At 37.8% G+C, this 27,500-nt stretch overlaps 1 protein-coding gene across 1 annotated transcript in view; it reads left to right on the forward strand.

Annotated features, from left to right (window-relative positions):
• Positions 1-27,500, forward strand: part of bcas3 (BCAS3 microtubule associated cell migration factor) — a 283,967-nt gene that overhangs the window by 96,106 nt on the left and 160,361 nt on the right. Inside the window, exons 16-19 of the mRNA XM_061925915.2 lie at positions 4,084-4,237; positions 21,045-21,169; positions 21,367-21,532; positions 22,826-22,923. Coding sequence (XP_061781899.1) covers positions 4,084-4,237; positions 21,045-21,169; positions 21,367-21,532; positions 22,826-22,923 — 543 coding nt within the window. The remainder of the gene's footprint in view (positions 1-4,083; positions 4,238-21,044; positions 21,170-21,366; positions 21,533-22,825; positions 22,924-27,500) is intronic.

A 27,500-nucleotide genomic window follows, 5' to 3' on the forward strand; every position in this document is an offset into this window, starting at 1 on the left:
AAAACGTTTTAATGACATTTTTACAATCTAAAATATTTATCTAAAAATATATATATATTATTTTTGAAGTTATTAATTTTCATGCAATCTGCTATCAAGGACAATCCTTTTTTAACTCAGCAAAAACTAAATCACTTTTTATTCGGCGTTCAGTTTGACTCTGACTTTGTGCACCTTCACACCATGTCATGCATGACACCACACGTGACAACATGAAGGACAGGTGACAACATGAAGGACAGGTGACAACATGACACCACAGGTGACAACATGAAGGACAGGTGACAACATGAAGGACAGGTGACAACATGACACCACACATGACAACATGAAGGACAGGTGACAACATGACACCACTCGTGACAACATGAAGGACAGGTGACAACATGAAGGCCAGGTGACAACATGAAGGCCAGGTGACAACATGAAGGACAGGTGACAACATGAAGGACAGGTGACAACATGAAGGACAGGTGACAACATGAAGGACAGGTGACAACATGAATGACAGGTGACAACATGAAGGCCAGGTGACAACATGAAGAGAAGATGTTTAAGGACTGAAAAGTGTTGTATTGTCAGTAAGTTTGGACGTGTCGTCCAACAAAGGTGAATGTGGTTAAGGTTCAGCAGCAAATAAAGAAGTCGTTATTTGCGCTAAGTCATTAAGAGCACTAAGTCGTTATTAGCACTAAGTTGTTATTAGCACCAAGTCGTTATTAGCGTTAAGTCTTTGTTAGCGCTAAGTCGTTATTAGCGCTAAGTCTTTATTAGCGTTAAGTTGTTATTAGCACTAAGTCTTTATTAGCACTAAGTCTTTATTAGCACTAAGTCGTTTTTAGCACTAAGTCGTTTTTAGCACTAAGTCTTTATTAGCGCTAAGTCTTTATTAGCATTAAGTCGTTTTTAGCACTAAGTCTTTATTAGCATTAAGTCGTTTTTAGCACTAAGTCGTTTTTAGCACTTAGTCGTTATTGGCACTAAGTCTTTATTAGGGCTAAGTCTTTATTAGCACTAAGTCGTTTTTAGCACTAAGTCGTTTTTAGCACTTAATCGTTATTGGCACTAAGTCTTTATTAGCGCTAAGTCTTTATTAGCTCTAAGTCATTTTTAGCATTAAGTCGTTTTTAGCATTAAGTTGTTTTTAGCACTTAGTCTTTATTAGTGCTAAGTCTTTATTAGCATTAAGTTGTTTTTAGCACTAAGTCTTTATTAGCATTAAGTCGTTTTTAGCACTAAGTCGTTTTTAGCACTTAGTCGTTATTGGCACTAAGTCTTTATTAGGGCTAAGTCTTTATTAGCACTAAGTCGTTTTTAGCACTAAGTCGTTTTTAGCACTTAATCGTTATTGGCACTAAGTCTTTATTAGCGCTAAGTCTTTATTAGCGCTAAGTCTTTATTAGCGCTAAGTCTTTATTAGCACTAAGTCATTTTTAGCATTAAGTCGTTTTTAGCACTAAGTTGTTTTTAGCACTAAGTCGTTATTAGCACTTAGTCGTTATTAGCACTAAGTCTTTATTATCACTTAGTCTTTATTAGCGCTAAGTCTTTATTAGCACTAAGTCGTTTTTAGCACTAAGTCGTTTTTAGCACTTAGTCGTTATTAGTACTTAGTCGTTATTAGCACTTAGTTGTTATTAGCGTTTAATTGTTATTAGCACTAAGTCTTTATTAGCACTAAGTCTTTAATAGCACTAAGTCGTTTTTAGCATTAAGTCGTTTTTAGCACTTAGTCTTTATTAGCGCTAAGTCTTTATTAGCATTAAGTCGTTTTTAGCACTAAGTCGTTTTTAGCACTAAGTCGTTTTTAGCACTTAGTCGTTATTAGCACTTAGTCGTTATTAGCACTTAGTCGTTATTAGCACTTAGTCGTTCTTAGCATGAAGTTATTAGCATGAAGTTGTTATTAGCACTTAGTTGTTATTAGCACTTATTTGTTATTAGCACTTAGTTGTTATTAGCACTTAGTTGTTATTAGTGTGTGAAGTGAATGATTGCAGAAAGTGTGTGAGAGACAGAAAGTTGTAAAAGATATCCAGCCAGGCTTGTGGTTGAAAGATGGATGACGGCCGGATGGATTTGATGGATGACAGCCGGATGGATTTGATGGATGACAGGATTAAGACGGAGGTCAAATGTCACTTTGACTTTTGGACTTTTCTTAGATATTGAAAGCAAAACTAAAGCTGATTGATGGATGCTGTCTTCATGGCATCATTGCTCACTTCATGTCTTCTCACTGCTTTCTGATCACTTTCACTTTCACTTGTTCTGACCCCGCCCCCTCACCCGCCCCCTCCCCCTCCTCTGACTTTGAAGTGTTGTCTAGAGACAAGTCAACTAACTAACTAACTAACTAATTAACTGTCTGAGAGGAAGATGAACTTGCAGCAAAACTAACAACAAACCAAAATAATACATGTTTATATTATTATATATATATATATATTATATATTATATTATTATATTATGTTTATATTTGACAAATATTTGCCAACAAAAACAAAGGATTTTAATACAAATATTTGCATCAGAAAATAAACAAAAAACGCAAACAAAAATAATAGGTTTGAAAGTAAAAAAAAAAAAAAAAGCAAAATATTTGCTTTAAAATAATACATTTGGAATGGAACATTTTTAAAATACAACAGTACTTCAATAGTACCTCATTTATGCTACAGTAGTATCACAGTAGTAATACAGTAGTACTAAAGTAATACTACAGTAATACCACAGTAATACCACAGTAGTATCACAGTAGTACTACAGTAATACTACAGTAACACCACAGTAATACCACAGTAGTATCACCGTAGTACTACAGTATTACAACAGTAATACCACAGTAGTACCACAGTAGTACTACAGTAATACTACAGTAGTTCTACAGTATTACAACAGTAATACCACAGTAGTACCACAGTAGTACTACAGTAATACTACAGTAGTATCACAGTAATACTCAGTAGTACAACAGCCATACTCAGTAGTACTCAGTAGTACTCAGTAATACCACAGTAGTACTACAGTAATACTACAGTAGTATCGCAGTAGTACTCAGTAGTACCACAGTCATACTCAGTAGTACAACAGTCATACTCAGTAGTACTCAGTAGTACTACAGTAATACTACAGTAGTATCACAGTAGTACTCAGTAGTACCACAGTCATACTCAGTAGTACTCAGTTGTCCTCAGTAATACCACAGTAGTACTACAGTAATACTACAGTAGTATCGCAGTAGTACTCAGTAGTACCACAGTCATACTCAGTAGTACTCAGTAGTACAACAGTCATACTCAGTAGTACTCAGTAATACCACAGTAGTACTACAGTAATACTACAGTAGTATCACAGTAGTACTCAGTAGTACCACAGTCATACTCAGTAGTACTCAGTTGTCCTCAGTAATACCACAGTAGTACTACAGTAATACTACAGTAGTATCGCAGTAGTACTCAGTAGTACCACAGTCATACTCAGTAGTACTCAGTAGTACAACAGTCATACTCAGTAGTACTCAGTAATACCACAGTAGTACTACAGTAATACTACAGTAGTATCACAGTAGTACTCAGTAGTACCACAGTCATATTCAGTAGTACTCAGTAATACCACAGTAGTACTACAGTAATACTACAGTAGTATCACAGTAGTACTCAGTAGTACCACAGTCATACTCAGTAGTACTCAGTAGTACAACAGTCATACTCAGTAGTACTCAGTAATACCACAGTAGTACTACAGTAATACTACAGTAGTATCATAGTAGTACTCGGTAGTACCACAGTCATACTCAGTAGTACTCAGTAGTCCTCAGTAATACCACAGTAGTACTACAGTAATACTACAGTAGTATCGCAGTAGTACTCAGTAGTACCACAGTCATACTCAGTAGTACTCAGTAATACCACAGTAGTACTACAGTAGTACTTAGTAGTACCACAGTAGTCCTCAGTAGTACCACAGTAGTACTCAGTAGTACCGCAGTAGTACTCAGTAGTACCGCAGTAGTACTCGGTAGTACTCCTAGTTAAATATAAACCCAGTAAATAAAGTAGTAGTTGTTGTTGTTGTTTCAGCCAAGCTGAGCAGTCCAGAGTCGTACAACAACTTGAGTCACAACAACATGAACAACCCTCGACTGTCTGCTACCAACACCACTTTGCTACTACTACTTCCTCTGGTGCAGATCAAACAACCTCTCACCCTGGGCAACATCACCAAGAGGACCAGGTAGGACACACATACACACACACACACACACACACACACACACACACAAGCCTGATTTAGCCATTCCTTTACCACTTTTGAGGTCATTGTCCTGTTGGAACGCCCAACTGCGCCCAAGACCCAACCTCCAGGCTGATGATTTTAGCTTGTCCTGAACAATTTGGAGCTAATCCTCCTTTTTCATTGTCCCATTTAAAGCAGCAGTTCCATTGGCAGCAAAACAGGCCCAGAGCATAATACTACCACCACCATGCTTGATGGTAGGCATGGTGTTCCTGGGATTAAAGGCCTCACCTTTTCTCCTCCAAACATATTGCTGGGTATTGTGGCCAAACAGCTCACTTTTTGTTTCATTTGACATCACATGGACAAACATAAGACCTTCTGGAGGAAAGTTGTGTGGTCAGATGAAACAAAAAATAAATAAATAAAATAAGAAAAAAAAAATATATATATATATATATATATATATATATATATATATATATATATATGTCTTAATAAGGTTATCCAAAAAATAGTGCTCGATACCGTAGTAGAGCGCAATATATGTATGTGTGGGGGAAAAAAAATCACAAGACTATTTCATCTCTACAGGCCTGTTTCATGAGGGGGGGGTACCCTCAATCATCAGGAGATTTTAATGGGAGCATTCGCATACCATGGTTTATATAGGGCACAGAGTGGGTGGGTACAGGCTGGCCTAGGGGCGTGGTGATTGGCTCATGTGTTACCTAGGAGGTGTTTCCGTCTGTGGCGGCATGCTGTGACAATTTCGCTGCGCTTGTTGAGGGATGACAGGTCTGGACGGTAAATAATAAACAGTTTCTCTTTCAAGCATAGGTTGCATCTTTTATTACCACTATTGTAAGGTGTGCTGGATGCAATAATTTGCCATGTTATTGAATATTCAACATTATTGTCTTTGAGGTCCCAAATGTGTTTGCTGAGTTCTGTGGTATTCCGCAGGTTTTGGTTCCTGAAAGAAGCCTTGTGATTGTTCCATCTGGTTTTAAACTCTCCCTCGGTTAATCCTACATATGTGTCGGATGTGTTAATGTCCTTGCGTGTTACCTTAGATTGGTAGACAACTGATGTTTGTAAGCACCCCCCGTTGAGAGGGCAATCAGGTTTCTTGCGGCAGTTGCAGCCTTTGTTGGTTTTGGGGTCGCTCTGTCCGGGGGCCGACGGCTCATTTGCAATTGTTTTGTTGTGGTTTGAGATAATTTGTCGTATATTGTTCATGCAGCTGTAGCTCAATTTAATGTTGTTCTTGTTGAATACTTTTCTTAGGGTGTTGTCTTTGGGAAAGTGTTTGTCAATCAGAGTGAGGAATTTGTGTCCAATGTTAGTTGAGACGTTTTTGCTGTATGGGGGGTTGTACCAGATGATGTCGTTTCGTTTTCTGTTCTTTTTTGGTTGGTTTCCTGGCGTGGGTTCATAGGTGAGGGTGAAATTGTATCCGCTTTCATCAAGGGCTTTTTGGTACGGGGGGGTTGCTTGGTGCTGTATGGGGGGTTGTATGTATGTATATATATATATATATATATATATATATATATATATATATATATATATGTATGTATATGCATATACATACATATGTGTACAGCTCTGGTAATGGGTACATTCTCACCCACCTGCACAAATGTACTTCAAAATGTAACAATCAAAATAAATATGACTTTTTTGTTGTTGACTAGGGCACACATATATAACATGCATTAGTTTGACCATTTAAAATCAAGGATAATAAAAAGGAGATGCTTGGAAATAGCATAAAAATGCCCCAAAAACTTGTAAAAACGCGCTTCATAGCGTTACTTTTTGGTGTAACCATCATGAGCGTTCTGTTCAAGTATATTTCTTTTATATTTTGATAACTCATCATATTTATATATTACTACATGTAAATAGGTATTGATCAATCTTTAAGCTGTGTGTGACATCTTATTTAGAATTGTAGTCTACTTTTACAAGCTTGTGTTGCGCTCATGATGAAGTAACCAAACTACATCTCATTTAATGATCTTATTTGGAATATTTATTGCCTTTTTTACATTTAGTATATTTAAATATTCATTTATAAACATTGAATACATTTCAAATATCAATAAAATGCAATTGCCTTCATCTTATAGGCTAATGTTTAGTTACACCAAGTCATGAGCTTCATCACTTTGACTTGTAATATCTCGAATTCTGCTGCTTTTTGCTGTTTGGAACATGTACTATAATACATATAATACAACACAGTCCCATATACAATGATCTTTATAGCAATACTTTAACTTTGCCTTTGAAAGTAACACTCCAATGTCCATTAGTGGAGCTGTACACTTATATATATTAATAACTTGTTCTTTTTGTTTGTCAAATTAATAACTTGTTGTTTTTGTTTGTCATATTAATAACTTTTTATTTGTCATATTAATAACTTTTTATTTGTCATATTAACTACTTTTTATTTGTCATATTAGTAACTTTTTGATTGTCATATTAAAAACTTTTTATTTGTCACATTAATAACTTTTTATTTGTCATATTAATAACTTCTTATTTGTCATATTAATAACCTTTTATTAGTCATATTAATAACTTATTAGTCATATTAATAACTTGTTATTAGTCATATTAATAACTTGTTATTAGTCAATAGTCAAATTAATAGCTTGTTATTAGTCATATTAATAACTTGTTAGTAGTTATATTAATAACTTGTTGTTTTTGTTTGTCAAATTAATAACTTGTTGTTTTTGTTTGTCATATTAATAACTTTTTATTTGTCAAATTAATAACTTTTTATTTGTCATATTAATTACTTTTTATTTGTCATATTAGTAACTTTTTGATTGTCATATTAAAAACTTTTTATTTGTCACATTAATAACTTTTTATTTGTCATATTAATAACTTCTTATTTGTCATATTAATAACCTTTTATTAGTCATATTAATAACTTATTAGTCATATTAATAACTTGTTATTAGTCATATTAATAACTTGTTACTAGTCAAATTAATAGCTTGTTATTAGTCATATTAATAACTTGTTAGTAGTTATATTAATAACTTGTTGTTTTTGTTTGTCAAATTAATAACTTGTTGTTTTTGTTTGTCGTATTAATAACTTTTTATTTGTCATATTAATAACTTTTTATTTGTCATATTAATTACTTTTTATTTGTCATATTAGTAACTTTTTGATTGTCATATTAAAAACTTTTTATTTGTCACATTAATAACTTTTTATTTGTCATATTAATAACTTCTTATTTGTCATATTAATAACTTATTAGTCATATTAATAACTTGTTATTAGTCATATTAATAACTTGTTATTAGTCATATTAATAACTTATTAGTCATATTAATAACTTGTTATTAGTCATATTAATAACTTGTTATTAGTCAAATTAATAACTTGTTATTAGTCAAATTAATAACTTGTTATTAGTCATATTAATAACTTGTTTTTAGTCCTATTAATAAGTTGTTATTAGTCATATTAATAAGTGACAGGAGGGTTTCCACTCAGTAAATTGAAGATGGCGGCTGGTCCTGATTGAAAAGAACACTTGCTCATCACAAACCATCTGCTGCCTTCTACACACCCAAACAATACATCTGTGTGTGTGTGTGTGTGTGTGTGTGTGTGTGTGTGTGTGTGTGTGTGTGTGTGTGTGTGTGTGTGTGTGTGTGTGTGTGTGTGTGAAGCAACTGTATTTACACCTGTATGAGCACATGGTAGTTGGCAGGGCAGCAGAAGAGCACACCAGCTGCTTAACCTACATTCTGCAGCTTTCCTCCCCCACATCATGCCAGCTGTGTGTGTGTGTGTGTGTGTGTGTGTGTGTGTGTGTGTGTGTGTGTGTGTGTGTGTGTGTGTGTGTGTGTGTGTGTGTGTGTGTGTGTGTGTGTGTGTGTGTGTGCGGTGCACCTCCAGCCGCGTGTACAAGCAACATCAATTTGACCTTTTGCAGCGCTTCAATTCCAAATGATTATTTGTTGAATTACACACTACTGTATTCATTATTTGACTATAAGTCTAACTTTAGACCACAGTGCCGCAGCTAATTGTGGCAGTCTAAAAATATTCTTTAAAAAATAGAATAAAAAAGCAATAAGTTGTAAAGTTGACTTTACGAACACCAGACTGCCATAAAGACTGTTTTTATGTCATTGCTCAACAAATAATAATCAATCAATATCAATGTTGTTATGAATTATTGACATATTTACTTTCAAATATTTTTGGGAGAAATATTACATATTTTGTGTGTTTGCTATACCATAAATATCATTTTTGTTTGACAAATGTCTATCATATAATCCATGGATAGATTCCAAGACTTAAGCATCTTATTTTTAACCCTTTTATGACTTATATAACTATGTATACACCTTAAGAGTAACTATTTATACACCTTAAAAGTAACTATTTATACACACTAAAAGTAACTATTCATACACACTAAAATTAACTATTCATACACACTAAAAGTTACTCTTTGTATACTTTAAAAGTAACTATTTATACACCTTAAAAGTAACTATTTATACACCTTAAAAGTTACTATTTATACACCTTGAAAGTAACTAGTTATACACACTAAAAGTAACTATTTTAACACTTTAAAAGGAACTATTTATACACCTTAAAAGTAACTATTTATATACACTAAAAATGTAACTATTTATATACACTAAAAACGTAACTATTTATACACAAAAAATTTAACTATTTATACACCTTAAAAGTAACTATTTATACACGTTAAAAGTAACTATTCATACACACTAAGAGTTACTATTTGTACACCTTAAAAGTAACTATTTATACACGTTACAATTAACTATTTATACACGTTAAAAGTAACTATTTGTACACCTTAAAAGTTACTTTTTATACACCTTGAAAGTAACTATACACACTAAAAGTAACTATTTTAACACTTTAAAAGGAACTATTTATACACCTTAAAAGTAACTATTTATATACACTAAAAATTTAACTATTTATATACACTAAAAATGTAACTATTTATACACAAAAAATGTTACTATTTATACACCTTAAAAGTAACTATTTATACACGTTAAAAGTAACTATTCATACACACTAAGAGTTACTATTTGTACACCTTAAAAGTAACTATTTATACACGTTACAATTAACTATTTATACACCTTAAAAGTAACCATTTATACATGTTAAAATTAATGATTTATACACCTTAAAATTAATTATTTATACACCTTAAAAGTAACCATTTATACACATTAAAATTAACTATTTGTACACCTTAAAAGTAACTATTTATACACACTAAAAGATACTATCTGTACACCTTAAAAGTAACTATTTATACACGTTAAAATTAACTATTTATACATGTTAAAAGTAACTATTTATACATGTTAAAATTAACTATTTGTACACCTTAAAAGTAACTATTTATACACACTAAAAGTTACTATCTGTACACCTTAAAAGTAACTGCTTATACACACTAAAAGTTACTATTTGTACACTTTGAAGGTAACTATTTATACACCTTAAAAGTAATTATTTATACACATTTAAAGTAACTATTTATACATCTTAAAAGTAACTATTTAAACACTTTAAAAGTAACTATTTGTACACCTTAAAAGTAACTATTTAAACACTTTAAAAGTAACTGTTTACGTCATAAGTCAAGCAGATTAAGTGTTTTATTCTAACCAAAATGTCTGACAATATCATATTTGGATGCATTGTTGCATGAAATGAAGTTGCATCATGTGTTGTTGTGTAGAAGTGTTTATTAATGTTGTGTGTATTAAGTAATATTGTTGTGCAAGAAGGTAAAGACGTGTGTAGAAGTGTTTTATTAATGTGTGTAAAAAGTAATATTGTTATGTCAGAAGACGTGTGTAGAAGTGTTTTATTATTGTTGTGTGTAGTAAGTAAAATTGTTGTGTCAGAAGACATGTATATAGAAGTGTTTTATTAATGTGTGTAGTAAGTAATATTGTTATGTCAGAAGACATGTATATAGAAGTGTTTTATTATTGTTGTGTGTAGTAAGTAATATTGTTGTGTCAGAAGGTAAAGAGCAGAAACATTTATAGAGAGTATTTTATTAAGGTTGTGTTTAATAAATTGGTGGTTCACACAAATGATGTGGTGGTCCAGATGTGTGACACATGTGTCATTCTCCTTGTCTCTCCTTGGACAAATGGACAAAGTTTTTGGCTAAGTAGCATCACAGCTGACATCGGAAAGTTCTCTTGCCATCTGAGAAGTGTTGTATCTCGAATAGCTGCAATGGCTTTGTGTGCGTGTGTGCGTGTGTGCGTGTGCGTGTGCGTGTGCGTGTGCGTGTGCGTGTGCGTGTGTGTGTGTGTGTGTGTGTGTGTGTGTGTGTGTGTGTGTGTAGAAGAAGGACAAACATGACTTTCCAGTGGTTAGCTCCCAGTTACCAAACCACTTTATTATGAAGCTGGCTGTGGTGCCGCCTTTCTGACGTCACTTCCTGTGTGGGCGGGGTCTTTCTGACGTCACTTCCTGTGTGGGCGGGGTCTTTCTGCCGTCACTTCCTGTCCGAACTCACTTTGTAAAGGATCAATGAGTCCATACAAAGTTAAGTGCTGGAGATTGAAGAAATACTTACCCGTGTAAAAGTGTGAGGAGAGGAACCTTCGACGCTGGTTTAGTGTGACTGACACCAGGCCATTATTACTTGAAACATGACCTTAGACTTCAAGTCAGGGACTTTGGTCAGGTCAGCATGGGAAGGTCAGCATGTGAAGGTCAGCATGTGAAGGTCAGGATGTGAAGGTCAGGATGGGAAGGTCAGAATGTGAAGGTCAAGATGGGAAGGTCAGGTCAGCATGTGAAGGTCAGCATGTGAAGGTCAGAATGTGAAGGTCAGGATGTGAAGGTCAGAATGGGAAGGTCAGGATGTGAAGGTCAGGATGGGAAGGTCAGCATGTGAAGGTCAGGATGGGAAGGTCAGCATGTGAAGGTCAGGATGGGAAGGTCAGCATGTGAAGGTCAGGTCAGGATGGGAAGGTCAGGATGGGAAGGTCAGCATGTGAAGGTCAGGATGTGAAGGTCAGGATGGGAAGGTCAGCATGTGAAGGTCAGGATGGGAAGGTCAGCATGTGAAGGTCAGAATGTGAAGGTCAGGATGGGAAGGTCAGGTCAGCATGTGAAGGTCAGGATGTGAAGGTCAGCATGTGAAGGTCAGGATGGGAAGGTCAGCATGTGAAGGTCAGGATGTGAAGGTCAGAATGGGAAGGTCAGCATGTGAAGGTCAGAATGTGAAGGTCAGGATGTGAAGGTCAGGATGGGAAGGTCAGGATGTGAAGGTCAGCATGTGAAAGTCAGGATGTGAAGGTCAGCATGTGAAAGTCAGGATGTGAAGGTCAGCATGTGAAGGTCAGCATGTGAAAGTCAGGATGTGAAGGTCAGCATGTGAAGGTAGGAATGGGAAGATTAGGATGGGAAGGTCAGCATGTGAAGGTCAGGATGTGAAGGTCAGCATGTGAAGGTCAGGTCAGCATGTGAAGGTCAGCATGTGAAGGTCAGGATGTGAAGGTCATCAGTAGTAGAAGTGATCATCATCATCATCATCATCAACAACACAAAAAGACAACTTTCACACCACAACATGTCAAATATGAGATTTAGTCACTTCACCTCACACACACACACACACACACACACACACACACACACACACACACAAGCAGGAAGAGTTGATGAGAAAGACAGGAGAGAGAGGATGAAGGTGACCTTTGACCTGCTGCAGATGTGGCCTGAGATTACTTTAATACTACACACACACACACACACACACACACACACACACACACACACACACACACACACACACACTCTGCTGACTGACACACTGCTCAGGAGCTTGCAGGATGTTGGTCACATGACATGTCACACATCACATGACACAGTCATGTGATGTGTGAGAGTCCTACACATCACATGACACATGTAATATGACACATGACACACGTCACATGACTCAGGTCACATGTCCCAGGTCACATGACACATGTAATATGACACATGACACACGTCACATGATACAGGTCACATGTCCCAGGTCACATGACACATGTAATATGACACATGTAACATGACACATGACACAGGTCACATGGCACAGGAGGTCACATGACACATGTCCCAGGTCGTATGACACATGGCACAGGTTTTGATTGATTGATTGATTGTTTGATTGATTGATTGATTGAGACTTTTATTAGTAGATTGCACAGTGAAGTACATATTCCGTAGGTCAGGAGGTCACATGGCACAGGTCACATGACACAGGTCACATGACACAGGTCACATGACACAGGTCACATGGCACAGGAGGTCACATGACACAGGTCACATGGCACAGGAGGTCACATGACACAGGTCACATGACACATGAAAGTTGTAGACAGTTTTGAGGGTGTGAGTGAATACTTTGCAGGGATTGGTTGAATGTATTGATGACATCATTGATACTGTAAATAATATTTGTTTTAGTCAACTATTGATCTTGGCAATAATGATATCCTACACTCCAACTTGTATCAGACTGAGAGGCTGATTAGTTGTAAAAGTTGTAGACCGTGTCCTCCATCAGTCCAAAGTTCTGGACCTAAGTCCACGGGTGTGTATCCATTTACTCAGTGGGGGGGGGTCTGTTCCTCCAGCAGGCTCAGTGGGGGGGAATGGCACCCCCCACTGTCCTTTACATTTCACTCCATCAGCATTGTGTTCCTTCGCTCACTTTCACTCCATGCGTCTATTACATGAGCATTGTGTTCCTTCGCTCACTTTCACTCCAGGGAACAAACTCCTTCTTGCACACCTCTTTCTACACTAATGGACTTTACTGCTGTGTGATACCATGTGCAATACAAGCACAGTGTTTACTTGTGTGTGTGATATCATGTGCAATACAAGCACAGTGTTTACTTGTGTGTGTGATATCATGTGCAATACAAGCCAAGTGTTTACTTGTGTGTGTGATATCATGTGCTATACAAGCAGAGTGTTTACTTGTGTGTGTGATATCATGTGCGATACAAGCCGAGTGTTTACTTGTGTGTGATATCATGTGCAATACAAGCAGAGTGTTTACTGGTGTGTGATATCATGTGCAATACAAGCAGAGTGTTTACTTGTGTGTGTGATATCATGTGCGATACAAGCCGAGTGTTTACTTCTACAAAGATGACAGTTAACATCTAAATGTCACACCATTTCTTCTATTTTACTAAAGTCATTTCCAAAAGGTAAACATGCGAGGCTATAAGCTACTATGAGCCAGCAGCTACGCGGCAGCTAAGCGCAGAAGTTTGACATGTGTAATAATCATTGAATATTAAAAGGTGACATTTGTCAATAAAAACAAGTATCAAATAGTTGAATGTGCACTTAATTACAAATACAAAGTCTCCAAGGCAGAATGAGTAAATATCCAGTAACAAATGTGTCTGCATCATTCAAACTACTGCAAATGACTACTAATACACATGTACTCTTACCAAGTACACACTCAATACTTACTGCATGACGACTAATACACATGTACTCTTACCAAGTACACACTCAATACTTACTGCATGACTACTAATACACATGTACTCTTACCAAGTACACACTCAATACTTACTGCATGACTACTAATACACATGTACTCTTACCAAGTACACACTCAATACTTACTGCATGACTACTAATACACATGTACTCTTACCAAGTACACACTCAATACTTACTGCATGACTACTAATACACATGTACTCTTACCAAGTACACACTCAATACTTAGACACTATGGACTAGACTTTGCATCTACTGCATGACTACTACTACTACTTGAGTACTCTTACAAAGTACACAGTCAATACTGCATGACTACTACTACTTGAGTACTCTTACAAAGTACACATTCAATACTATATACTTTGTAAAATGTCTTTTAGTTTGCATCTACTCTTTCTACATCTCTCTTCCATCATCAGCTTGTTGGTACAGTAATTTTATTATTATCAATAAGAATTAAAAAAAAAAAAAGTAATAATAATGATGATAATAATAACAATATTAGTAATAGTAATAATGCTACTAATGACAATAATATTATAATTTTAATAGTAGCAAAAACAATAATAATAATAATAATGAACACTTTGATGATGCAAGATACATTTAATGTTATAAATAACAATAACAATAATAATAATGATAATAATAATAATAATAGTAAACACTTGAATGTGTTAAGATTCCATCCATCCATTTTCTACTGTTTGTCCCTCTCGGAGTCACGGGGGTGCTGGAGCCTATCCCAGCTGCACTGACGACAGGACCAACAAAGATGTACAACATTCACACGCTAGGAACCATTTAGTGTTGACAATCAACCTATCAGGTGCATGTCTTTGGAGGTGGGAGGAGCCTATCCCCAGGTGCAGGTCTTTGGAGGTGGGAGGGGCCTATCCCCAGGTGCAGGTCTTTGGAGGTGGGCGGGGCCTATCCCCAGGTTGCATGTCTATGGAGGTGGGAGGGGCCTATCCCCAGGTGCAGGTCTTTGGAGGTGGGAGGGGCCATCCCCAGGTGCATGTCTTTGGAGGTGAGAGGGGCCTATCCCCAGGTGCAGGTCTTTGGAGGTGGGAGGGGCCTATCCCCAGGTGCATGTCTTTGGAGGTGGGCGGGGCCTATCCCCAGGCGCATGTCTTTGGAGGTGGGCGGGGCCTATCCCCAGGTGCATGTCTTTGGAGGTGGGCGGGTCCTATCCCCAGGCGCAGGTCTTTGGAGGTGGGCGGGGCCTATCCCCACGCGCAGGTCTTTGGAGGTGGGCGGGGCCTATCCCCAGGCGCATGTCTTTGGAGGTGGGAGGGGCCTATCCCCAGGCGCATGTCTTTGGAGGTGGGCGGGGCCTATCCCCAGGCGCATGTCTTTGGAGGTGGGAGGGGCCTATCCCCAGGCGCAGGTCTTTGGAGGTGGGCGGGGCCTATCCCCAGGTGCATGTCTTTGGAGGTGGGAGGGTCCTATCCCCAGGTGCAGGTCTATGGAGGTGGGAGGGGCCTATCCCCAGGGGCTTGTCTTTGGAGGTGGGCGGGGCCTATCCCCAGGTGCATGTCTTTGGAGGTGGGCGGGGCCTATCCCCAGGTGCATGTCTTTGGAGGTGGGCGGGGCCTATCCCCAGGTGCAGGTCTTTGGAGGTAGGAAACCAAATATGTATTTATACACCAAACATTCATTCATTCACCAATTATTCATAAACTAAATACTTATTCATTCATAAACCAGTATTTATATTCATAGACGAAACATTCATTCATTCATACACCAAACATTCATTCATTTATTCATAAACCAAACCTGCCTTTATTCATACACCAAACATTCATCTATTCATACACCAAACATTCATTCATTCATACACCAAACATTCCTTTAATTATACACCAAAAATTCATGTATTCATACACTACACATTTATCATATTCATACACCAAACATTCATTCATCCATGCATTCATTTATAAATTAAACATTTATTCAGTCATACACCAACAATTAATTCATTCATAGACCAAACATTAATTCATTACCATACACCAAACATTAATTCGTTCATGCATCAAACATTCATTCATTCATTCATACCCCAAACATTCCTTTATTCATACACCAATCATTCATTCATTCATACACCAAATATTCCTTTATCCATACACCAAACATTAATTCATTCATACACCAAACATTTATTCATTCATACACAAAACATTCCTTTATTCATACACCAAACATTAATGTATTCATACAACAAACATTCATTCATTCATACACCAAACAATGTATTCATACAATACACATTAATTCATATTCACTCACCAAACATTCATTCATCCGTACATTCATTTATAAAATAAACATTTATTCAGTCATACACCAACAATTCATTCATCCATCCGTCCATCCATTTTTTACCGCTTGTCCCTCTCGGGGTGGCGGGGGGGTGCTGGAGCCTATCTCAGCTGCACTCAGGCGGAAGGCGGGGTACAGCCTGGACAAGTCACTCCATCACAGCAATTCATTCATTCATAGACCAAACATTCATTCACATTTATACACCAAACATTCATTCATTCATGCACCAAACATTAATTAATTCATTCATACCTCAAACATTCCTGTATTCATACACCAATCATTCATTCATTCATACACCAAACCTACATTTATATTCAAACACTAAACATCCATTCATTCATACACCAAATATTCCTTTATCCATACACCAAACATTAATTAATTCATACACCAAACATTCATTCATTCATACACCAAACATGAATGTGTTCATACAACAAACATTCATTCATTCATACACCAGTATGAGAGACACTGGCAGCAAAGTAGGTGAAGTGTCTTGCTTAAGGACACAACGGCAGTGACGAGAATGGCGGAAGCTTGATTCGTTTCTGGACGGTCGCTCTACCGTCTGAGCCACGCCGCCAAATACAACACGATGTGACTCTTCTTTGTGTTTTTTTGTACCTTGTAGATCATCCTCCTTATGTTCAGGCTCAAAAATAGAAGTTTCTGGATCATCATTTGTCCCAAAGTAGTCTTTGTTGTCTCTCATCAAGTCTGACATGATTAGTAGTCTTGTTGTTGTTGAAGGGGAAGTGAACGTTGTGATGTGAAATGAATACCTAAAATGATCAAAACATGTAAATATTGCATGTTATTATGAATGTTAATAGATACTACATATATACTTAGTGTGTATATAAAATATGTCAATATTAAATTTTATTGTGAATGTTACCACATTACATATATACTTACAATGTGTATATAAAATATGTAAATATTACATGTTATTATGAATGTTAATAGATACTACATATATACTTAGTGTGTATATAAAATATGTAAATATTACATTTTATTGTGAATGTTACTACATTACATATATGCTTACAATGTGTATAATGTGCTTGTGTCATAAAATACTCATAAGTTGAGGTACTAATACTCATAAGTTGAGGTACTTGTGTATTTTATAGCGAGTAACAACAAGTGCAATAACACAACACAACTCGCTGAATGAAGTGTCTCTGATCATGGAACTAAACCCTGTCAAAATATAATATAAGAATACAAACATACAATGTTTATATTGTTATAAATGCAACATAATAAAATATACAATGTTTATATTGTTATAAATGTAACATAATAAAATATACAATGTTTATATTGTTATAAATGTTACATAATAAAAATATACAATGTTTATATTGTTATAAATGTAACATAATAAAAATATTCAATGTTTATATTGTTATAAATGTAACATAATAAAATATACAATGTTTATATTGTTATAAATGTAACATAATAAAATATGCAATGTTTATATTGTTATAAATGTAACATAATAGAATATACAATGTTTATATTGTTATAAATGTAACATAATAAAATATACAATGTTTATATTGTTATAAATGTAACATAATAAAATATACAATGTTTATATTGTTATAAATGTAACATAATAAAATATACAATGTTTATATTGTTATAAATGTTACATAATAAAAATATACAATGTTTATATTGTTATAAATGTAACATAATAAAATATACAATGTTTATATTGTTATAAATGTAACATAATAAAATATGCAATGTTTATATTGTTATAAATGTAACATAATAGAATATACAATGTTTATATTGTTATAAATGTAACATAATAAAATATAGAATGTTTATATTGTTATAAATGCAACATAATAAAATATACAATGTTTATATTGTTATAAATGTAACATAATAAAATATACAATGTTTATATTGTTATAAATGCAACATAATAAAATATACAATGTTTATATTGTTATAAATGCAACATAATAAAATATACAATGTTTATATTGTTATAAATGCAACATAATAAAATCTACAATGTTTATATTGTTATAAATGTAGCATTATAAAAATATACAATGTTTATATTGTTATAAATGTAACATAATAAAATATACAATGTTTATATTGTTATAGATGTAACATAATAAAATATACAATGTTTATATTGTTATAAATGTAGCACATGATGTTTGTTTAGCACAGATGAATACAAAGTAGATCAACCTTTGACCTTTGTGAGGTCACACCAGCCTAAAGGTTGTAATGCAGACTGATGGCACTGACTGCATATAAAATGTCCCCCTGGGAACAAGAACTGTGTCTCACAGGAGGACCTCCATTTGTCACTGTACATGTTAGCAAGTGACACACAATTACCTGCTTTTTACAACTAGTCATGAATTATAACATTAGTTGATTCTTACAACTAGTCATGAATCATAACAATAGTTGATTCTTACAACTAGTCATGAATCATAACAATAGTTGATTGTTACAACTAGTCATGAATCATAACAATAGTTGATTCTAACAACTAGTCATGAATCATAACAATAGTTGATTCTTACAACTAGTCATGAATCATAACAATAGTTGATTCTTACAACTAGTCATGAATCATAACAATAGTTGATTCTTACAACTAGTCATGAATCATAACAATAGTTGATTGTTACAACTAGTCATGAATCATAACAATAGTTGATTCTTACAACTAGTCATGAATTATAACATTAGTTGATTCTTACAACTAGTCATGAATTATAACAATAGTTGATTCTAACAACTAGTCTAGAATCATAACAATAGTTGATTCTTACAACTAGTCATGAATCATAACAATAGTTGATTGTTACAACTAGTCATGAATCATAACAATAGTTGATTCTAACAACTAGTCATGAATCATAACAATAGTTGATTCTTACAACTAACTGTGAATTGTGTTCATTTCAGTATTGACACTGGGGGAGTTAAAAAGGTCACATCTAGTCTTAGATTGGTCACATCTAGTCTTAGATTGGTTACATCTAGTCTTAGACTTAGACTGGTCACATCTCGTCTTAGACTTAGATTTGTCACATCTAGTTTTGGACTTAGATTGGTCACATCTAGTCTTAGACTTAGATTGGTCACATCTAGTCTTAGACTTAGATTGGTCACATCTAGTCTTAGACTTAGATTGGTCACATCTAGTCTTAGTCTTAGATTGGTCACATCTAGTCTTAGACTTAGATTGGTCACATCTAGTCTTAGACTTAGATTGGTCACATCTAGTCTTTGTCTTAGATTGGTCCCATTTAGTCTTAGACTTAGATTGGTCACATCTAGTCTTAGACTTAGATTGGTCACATCTAGTCTTAGACTTAGATTGGTCACATCTAGTCTTAGACTTAGATTGGTCACATCTAGTCTTAGTCTTACATTGGTCCCATTTAGTCTTAGACTTAGATTGGTCACATCTAGTCTTAAACTTAGATTGGTCACATCTAGTCTTAGACTTAGATTGGTCACATCTAGTCTTAGACTTAGATTGGTCACATCTAGTCTTAGATTTAGATTGGTCACGTCCAGTCTTAGACTTAGATTGGTCACGTCTAGTCTTAGACTTAGATTGGTCAGGTCTAGTCTTAGACTTAGATTGGTCACATCTAGTCTTGGACTTAGATTGGTCACATTTAGTCTTAGACTTAGATTGGTCACATCTAGTCTTAGATTTAGATTGGTCACATCTAGTCTTAGACTTAGATTGGTCAGGTCTAGTCTTAGACTTAGATTGGTCACATCTAGTCTTAGACTTAGATTGGTCACATCTAGTCTTAGACTTAGATTGGTCACATCTAGTCTTAGACTTAGATTGGTCACATCTAGTCTTAGACTTAGATTGGTCACATCTAGTCTTAGACTTAGATTGGTCACATCTAGTCTTAGACTTAGATTGGTCACATCTAGTCTTAGACTTAGATTGGTCACATCTAGTCTTGGACTTAGATTGGTCACATTTAGTCTTAGACTTAGATTGGTCACATCTAGTCTTAGATTTAGATTGGTCACATCTAGTCTTAGACTTAGATTGGTCAGGTCTAGTCTTAGACTTAGATTGGTCACGTCTAGTCTTAGACTTAGATTTGTCACATCTAGTCTTAGACTTAGATTGGTCACATCTAGTCTTGGACTTTGATTGGTCACATCTAGTCTTAGACTTAGATTGGTCAGGTCTAGTCTTAGACTTAGATTGGTCATATCTAGTCTTAGACTTTGATCGGTCACATCTAGTCTTGATGCTGGTCCCAAAGACCCAAGTATACATTTGTCACCCAAGTAGATGAACAAGTGAATGGTACTTTGAGTGATTGCAGTCAGTCTTGTGAGACAACATGTTGATGTATTAAAGTTGTGAGTACACAGAAGTTGTGAGTACATAGAAGAGTACACATGTTTGTGGTAGAAGAATGATACTTGTACACATGTTAGCGTTTAAACACTGCCAAGTTTCTTACTTCAATGTTTTCTTTAAGTCTTCATGACATTTGCTGCTTGCTGACTTGTCCACAATGGAAGGCAGAACTAACGTCAGACTTGTCCACAATGGAAGGCAGAACTAACGTCACACTTGTCCACAATGGAAGGCAAAACTAACGTCAGACTTGTCCACAATGGAAGGCAGAACTAACGTCAGACTTGTCCACAATGGAAGGCAGAACTAACGTCAGACTTGTCCACAATGGAAGGCAGAACTAGCGTCAGACTTGTCCACAATGGAAGGCAGAACTAACGTCAGACTTGTCCACAATGGAAGGCAGAAGGAAGATGATTGGTATGTTTGTCTTCTCCACAGCAAAACTAAACCACCATCACAGATTTCTCCAAGCAAGTCTGCTGGAGGAGAGTTCTGTGTGGCCGCCATCTTTGCTTCATCCCGCTCCTGGTTCATCAGCAACCCCACCATGAAGAGAGAGAAAGGTCATCTCATACCACAATCATCAAACACATACTGATACTACATGACTACTGTCTAGCTTAGCATTTAGCATGCCTATATACAGTATATATATGTATATATATTATATATATATATATATATATATATATATATATATATATATATATATATATATGTATATAATATACTGATATCAGATGATATCGTCTGTTCGCAGACCAGCCAAGGCAAAGTGTGGTGGACTCACTGTACATCATCAGTTGCTATGGTAACCTGGTGGAACACGTTCTGGAACCTCGGCCAATCATCACAGCCCAGAAAAAAAGCGACGACACGGCTTTAGAACTTTGCAGTTCTCCAAGGGCCTGCTGGACCCTGGCCAGGTGACCACATGTCTTCTTTCATCTTCTTCTTCTTCTTGTTTCACACTCCTTTATTGTTGTTGTTGTTGTTGTTTCACACTCCTTTATTGTTGTTGTTGTTGTTTCACACTCTTTTATTGTTGTTATTGTTGTTTCACACTCCTTTATTGTTGTTGTTGTTGTTGTTGTTGTTTCACACTCCTTTATTGTTGTTGTTGTTGTTGTTTCACACTCTTTTATTGTTGTTTCACACTCCTTTATTGTTGTTGTTGTTTCACACTCCTTTATTGTTGTTGTTGTTGTTGTTGCTTCACACTTCTTTGTTGTTGTTGTTGTTGTTGTTGTTTCACACTAGTTTATTGTTGTTGTTTCACACTCCTTTATTGTTGTTGTTGTTGTTTCACACTCCTTTATTGTTGTTGATGTTGTTTCACACTACTTTATTGTTGTTATTGTTGTTTCACACTCCTTTATTGTTGTTGTTTTTTCACACTCCTTTATTGTTGTTGTTGTTGTTTCACACTCCTTTATTGTTGTTGCTTCACAGTCTTTTATTGTTGTTGTTGTTGTTTCACACTCTTTTATTGTTGTTATTGTTGTTTCACACTCCTTTATTGTTGTTGTTATTTCACACTTCTTTATTGTTGTTGTTGTTTCACACTCCTTTATTGTTGTTGTTGTTGTTTCACACTCCTTTATTGTTGTTATTGTTGTTTCACACTCTTTTATTGTTGTTGTTGTTTGACACTCCTTTATTTTTGGTGTTGTTGTTTCACACTCCTTTATTATTGTTATTGTTGTTTCACAATCCTTTGTTGTTGTTTCACACTCCGTTATTGTTGTTGTTGTTGTTTCACACTCCTTTATTGTTGTTGTTGTTGTTTCACACTCATTTATTGTTGTTGTTGTTGCACACTCCTTTATTGTTATTACTGTTGTTTCACACTCCTTTATTGATTTTGTTGTTTCACACTCCTTTATTGTTGTTGTTGTTTCACACTCCTTTATTGTTGTTGTTGTTACACACTCCTTCATTGTTGTTGTTGTTGTTGTTTCACACTCCTTTATTGTTGTTGTAGTTGTTGTTTCACACTCCTTCATTGTTGTTGTTGTTGTTTCACACTCCTTTATTGTTGTTGTAGTTGTTGTTTCACACTCCTTTATTGTTGTTGTTGTTTCACACTCCTTTATTGTTATTACTGTTGTTTCACACTCCTTTATTGTTGTTGTTGTTGTTGTTGTTGTTGTTTCACACTCCTTTATTGTTGTTGTTTCACACTCCTTTATTGTTGTTGTTGTTTCAATTCCCAACAGAACTCCACAATGGAATGAACTGCAGCCGCCCTTCAACACCAACCATCCCTTGGTCTTGGCCTCTGACTTAGTGCGGTCCTGCCAGGAACTTTTGGCTGGTAAGTCCCAACATTACTGGATGCACAGTATCATGGTAGATGCACAGTATCATAGTAGATTCACAGTATCATATCGGATGTACAGTATCATGGTAGATGCACAGTATCATAGTAGATTCACAGTATCATGCCGGATGTACAGTATCATGGTAGATGCACAGTATCATAGTAGATTCACAGTATCATGTTGGATGTACAGTATGATGGTAGATGTACAGTATGGTTGTAGATGTACAGTATGATGGTGGGTGTACAGTATGGTGGTAGATGTACAGTATGGTTGTAGATGTACAGTATGATGGTGGGTGTACAGTATGATGGTGGGTGTACAGTATGATGGTAGATGTACAGTATGGTTGTAGATGTACAGTATGATGGTGGGTGTACAGTATGATGGTAGATGTACAGTATGATGTAGATGTACAGTATGATAGTGGGTGTACAGTATGATGGTAGATGTACAGTATGATAGTGGGTGTACAGTATGGTGGTAGATGTACAGTATGATAGTGGGTGTACAGTATGATGGTAGATGTACAGTATGATAGTGGGTGTACAGTATGGTGGTAGATGTACAGTATGGTTGTTGATGTACAGTATGATGGTGGGTGTACAGTAGATGTTGTATGAAGAATATATCAGCAGGTTGATTAGAAGAGTGAGATGTTGGTTTACTGTTGGATGTTTCCACCTGTGAGGATCATGTGTGCTCATCACGTGTGAAGACATGAATATGAATGCATGTTTGGCGTATTAATATGAATGAATGAATGTTTGGTGTATGAATATAAATGCATTTTTGTGTATGAATATGAATGAATGTTTGGTGTATGAATTAATGAATGTTTGGTGTATTAATTAATTAATGTTTGGTGTATGAATGAATGAATGGTTGGTGTATGAATGAATGAATGGTTGGTGTATGAATATGGATGAATGTTTGGTGTATGAATGAATGAGTGAATGAATGAGTGAATGAATGTTTGGTGTATGTATGAATGAATGAATGGTTGGTGTATGAATATGGATGAACGTTTGGTATATGAATGAATGAATGCATGAATGTTTTTGTATGAATGAATGAATTCATTCATTCATTCATTCATACACCAAACATTCATTCATACAATATATATTTCATATAAATGAATGTTTGGTGTAAAAAGCGCTAGATGAATCTAATCTATAATTGGTATGATTATTATTATTAATAATATTAGTGTTATTATTATTATTTTTGGTATTATTATTATTATTATTAATAATAATATTAATATTATTATTATTATTGTTATTATCATTATTATTGTGATTATTCCATCCATCCATCCATTTCTACCGCTTGTCCCTCTCGGGGTGGCGGGGAGTGCTGGAGCCTATCCCAGCTGCACTCAGGTGGAAGGCGGGGTACAGCCTGGACAAGTCACCACCTCATCACAGGACCAACACAGATGTACAACATTCACACACTATGGACCATTTAGTGTTGACAATCAACCTATCAGCTGCATGTCTTTGGAGGAGGGAGGGGCCTATCCCCAGGTGCATGTGTTTGGAGGTGGGAGGAGCCTATCCCCAGGTGCATGTCTTTGGAGGTGGGAGGGGCCTATCCCCAGGTGCATGTGTTTGAAGGTGGGAGGGGCCTATCCCCAGGTGCATGTCTTTGGAGGTGTGAGTAAGTCGCAGTAGAACCCACACAGTCACGGGGAGAACATGCAAACTCCACACAGAAAGAACCTGGGATCGAACCCAGGACCTTCGTAATGTGAGGCACATGCACTAACCCCAGGTCCACCGTGCTGCCCTTATTGTGATTATTACTGATATTATTATTATCCATCTTCCTCCGCTTATCCGAGGTCGGGTCGCGGGGGCAGCAGCCTAAGCAGGGAAGCCCAGACTTCCCTCTCCCCAGCCACTTCGTCCAGCTCTTCCTGTGGGACCCCGAGGCGTTCCCAGGCCAGCCGGGAGACATAGTCTTCCCAGCGTGTCCTGGGTCTTCCCCGTGGCCTCCTACCGGTCGGACGTGCCCTAAACACCTCCCGAGGGAGGCGATCGGGTGGCATCCTGACCAGATGCCCGAACCACCTCATCTGGCTCCTCTCCATGTGGAGGAGCAGCGGCTTTACTTTGAGCTCCTCCCGGATGACAGAGCTTCTCACCCTATCTCTAAGGGAGAGCCCCGCCACCCGGCGGAGGAAACTCATTTCGGCCGCTTGTACCCGTGATCTTGTCCTTTCGGTCATAACCCAAAGCTCATGACCATAGGTGAGGATGGGAACGTAGATCGACCGGTAAATTGAGAGCTTTGCCTTCCGGCTCAGCTCCTTCTTCACCACAACGGATCGATACAGCGTCCGCATTACTAAAGATGCCGCACCGATCCGCCTGTCGATCTCACGATCCACTCTTCCCTCACTCGTGAACAAGACTCCGAGGTACTTGAACTCCTCCACTTGGGGCAGGGTCTCCTCCCCAACCCGAAGATGGCATTCCACCCTTTTCCGGGCGAGAACCATGGACTCGGACTTGGAGGTGCTGATTCTCATCCCAGTCGCTTCACACTCGGCTGCGAACCGATCCAGCGAGAGCTGAAGATCCTGGCCAGATGAAGCCATCAGGACCACATAATCTGCAAAAAGCAGAGACCTAATCCTGCAGCCACCAAACCAGATCCCCTCAACGCCTTGACTGCGCCTAGAAATTCTGTCCATAAAAGTTATGAACAGAATGGGTGACAAAGGGCAGCCTTGGCGGAGTCCAACCCTCACTGGAAACGTGTCCGACTTACTGCCGACAATGCGGACCAAGCTCTGACACTGATCATACAGGGAGCGGACCGCCAAAATCAGACAGTCCGATACCCCATACTCTCTGAGCACTCCCCACAGGACTTTCCGAGGGACACGGTCGAATGCCTTCTCCAAGTCCACAAAACACATGTAGACTGGTTGGGCAAACTCCCATGCACCCTCAAGGACCCTGCCGAGAGTATAGAGCTGGTCCACAGTTCCACGACCAGGACGAAAACCACACTGTTCCTCCTGAATCCGAGGTTGGACTATCCGGCGTAGCCTCCTCTCCAGTACACCTGAATAGACCTTACCAGGAAGGCTGAGGAGTGTGATCCCACGATAGTTAGAACACACCCTCCGGTTCCCCTTCTTAAAGAGAGGAACCACCACCCCGGTCTGCCAATCCAGAGGTACCGCCCCCGATGTCCACGCGATGCTGCAGAGTCTTGTCAACCAAGACAGCCCCACAGCATCCAGAGCCTTAAGGAACTCCGGGCGGCTCTCATCCACCCCCGGGGCCTTGCCACCGAGGAGCTTTTTAACTATCTCAGCAACCTCAGCCCCAGAAATAGAAGAGTCCACCACAGATTCCCCAGGGACTGCTTCCTCATAGGAAGACGTGTTGGTGGGATTGAGGAGGTCTTCGAAGTATTCCCTCCACCGATCCACAACATCCGCAGTCGAGGTCAGCAGAACACCATCCTCACCATACATGGTGTTGATAGTGCACTGCTTCCCCTTCCTGAGGCGGCGGATGGTGGTCCAGAATCGCTTCGAAGCCGTCGGGAAGTCGTTTTCCATGGCTTCCCCGAACTCCTCCCATGTCAGAGTTTTTGCCTCCGCAACCGCTGAAGCCGCACACCGCTTGGCCTGTCGGTACCTGTCCGCTGCCTCAGGAGTCCCATGAGCCAAAAGAACCCGATAGGACTCCTTCTTCAGCTTGACGGCATCCCTCACCGCCGGTGTCCACCAACGGGTTCTAGGATTACCGCCACGACAGGCACCAACTACCTTGCGGCCACAGCTCCAATCAGCCGCCTCGACAATAGAGGTGCGGAACATGGTCCACTCGGACTCAATGTCCAGCACCTCCCTCGTGACATGTTCAAAGTTCTTCCGGAGGTGGGAATTGAAACTCTCTCTGACAGGAGACTCTGCCAGACGTTCCCAGCAAACCCTCACAATGCGTTTGGGCCTGCCAGGTCTGTCCGGCATCCTCCCCCACCATCGCAGCCAACTCACCACCAGGTGGTGACCGGTTGAAAGCTCCGCCCCTCTCTTCACTCGAGTGTCCAAAACATGAGGCCGCAAATCCGATGACACAACTACAAAGTCGATCATAGAACTGCGGCCTAGGGTGTCCTGGTGCCAAGTGCACATATGGACACCCTTATGTTTGAACATGGTGTTTGTTATGGACAATCTGTGACGGGCACAAAAGTCCAATAACAGAACACCACTCGGGTTCAGATCCGGGCGGCCATTCTTCCCAATCACGCCTCTCCAGGTTTCACTGTCGCTGCCAACATGAGCATTGAAGTCCCCCAGTAGAACGAGGGAATCACCCGGGGGAGCACTCTCAAGTACTCCCTCGAGCGAATCCAAAAAGAGTGGGTACTCTGAGCTGCGGTTTGGCGCGTAAGCGCAAACCACAGTCAGGACCCGTCCCCCCACCCGAAGGCGGAGGGAAACTACCCTCTCGTCCACCGGGTTGAACTCCAACGTACAGGCTCTGAGCCGGGGGGCAACAAGAATTGCCACCCCAGCCCGTCGCCTCTCATT

Source organism: Nerophis lumbriciformis, linkage group LG30 (genome assembly GCF_033978685.3).
Source record: "Nerophis lumbriciformis linkage group LG30, RoL_Nlum_v2.1, whole genome shotgun sequence".
NCBI classification, from domain to species: Eukaryota; Metazoa; Chordata; class Actinopteri; order Syngnathiformes; family Syngnathidae; genus Nerophis; species Nerophis lumbriciformis.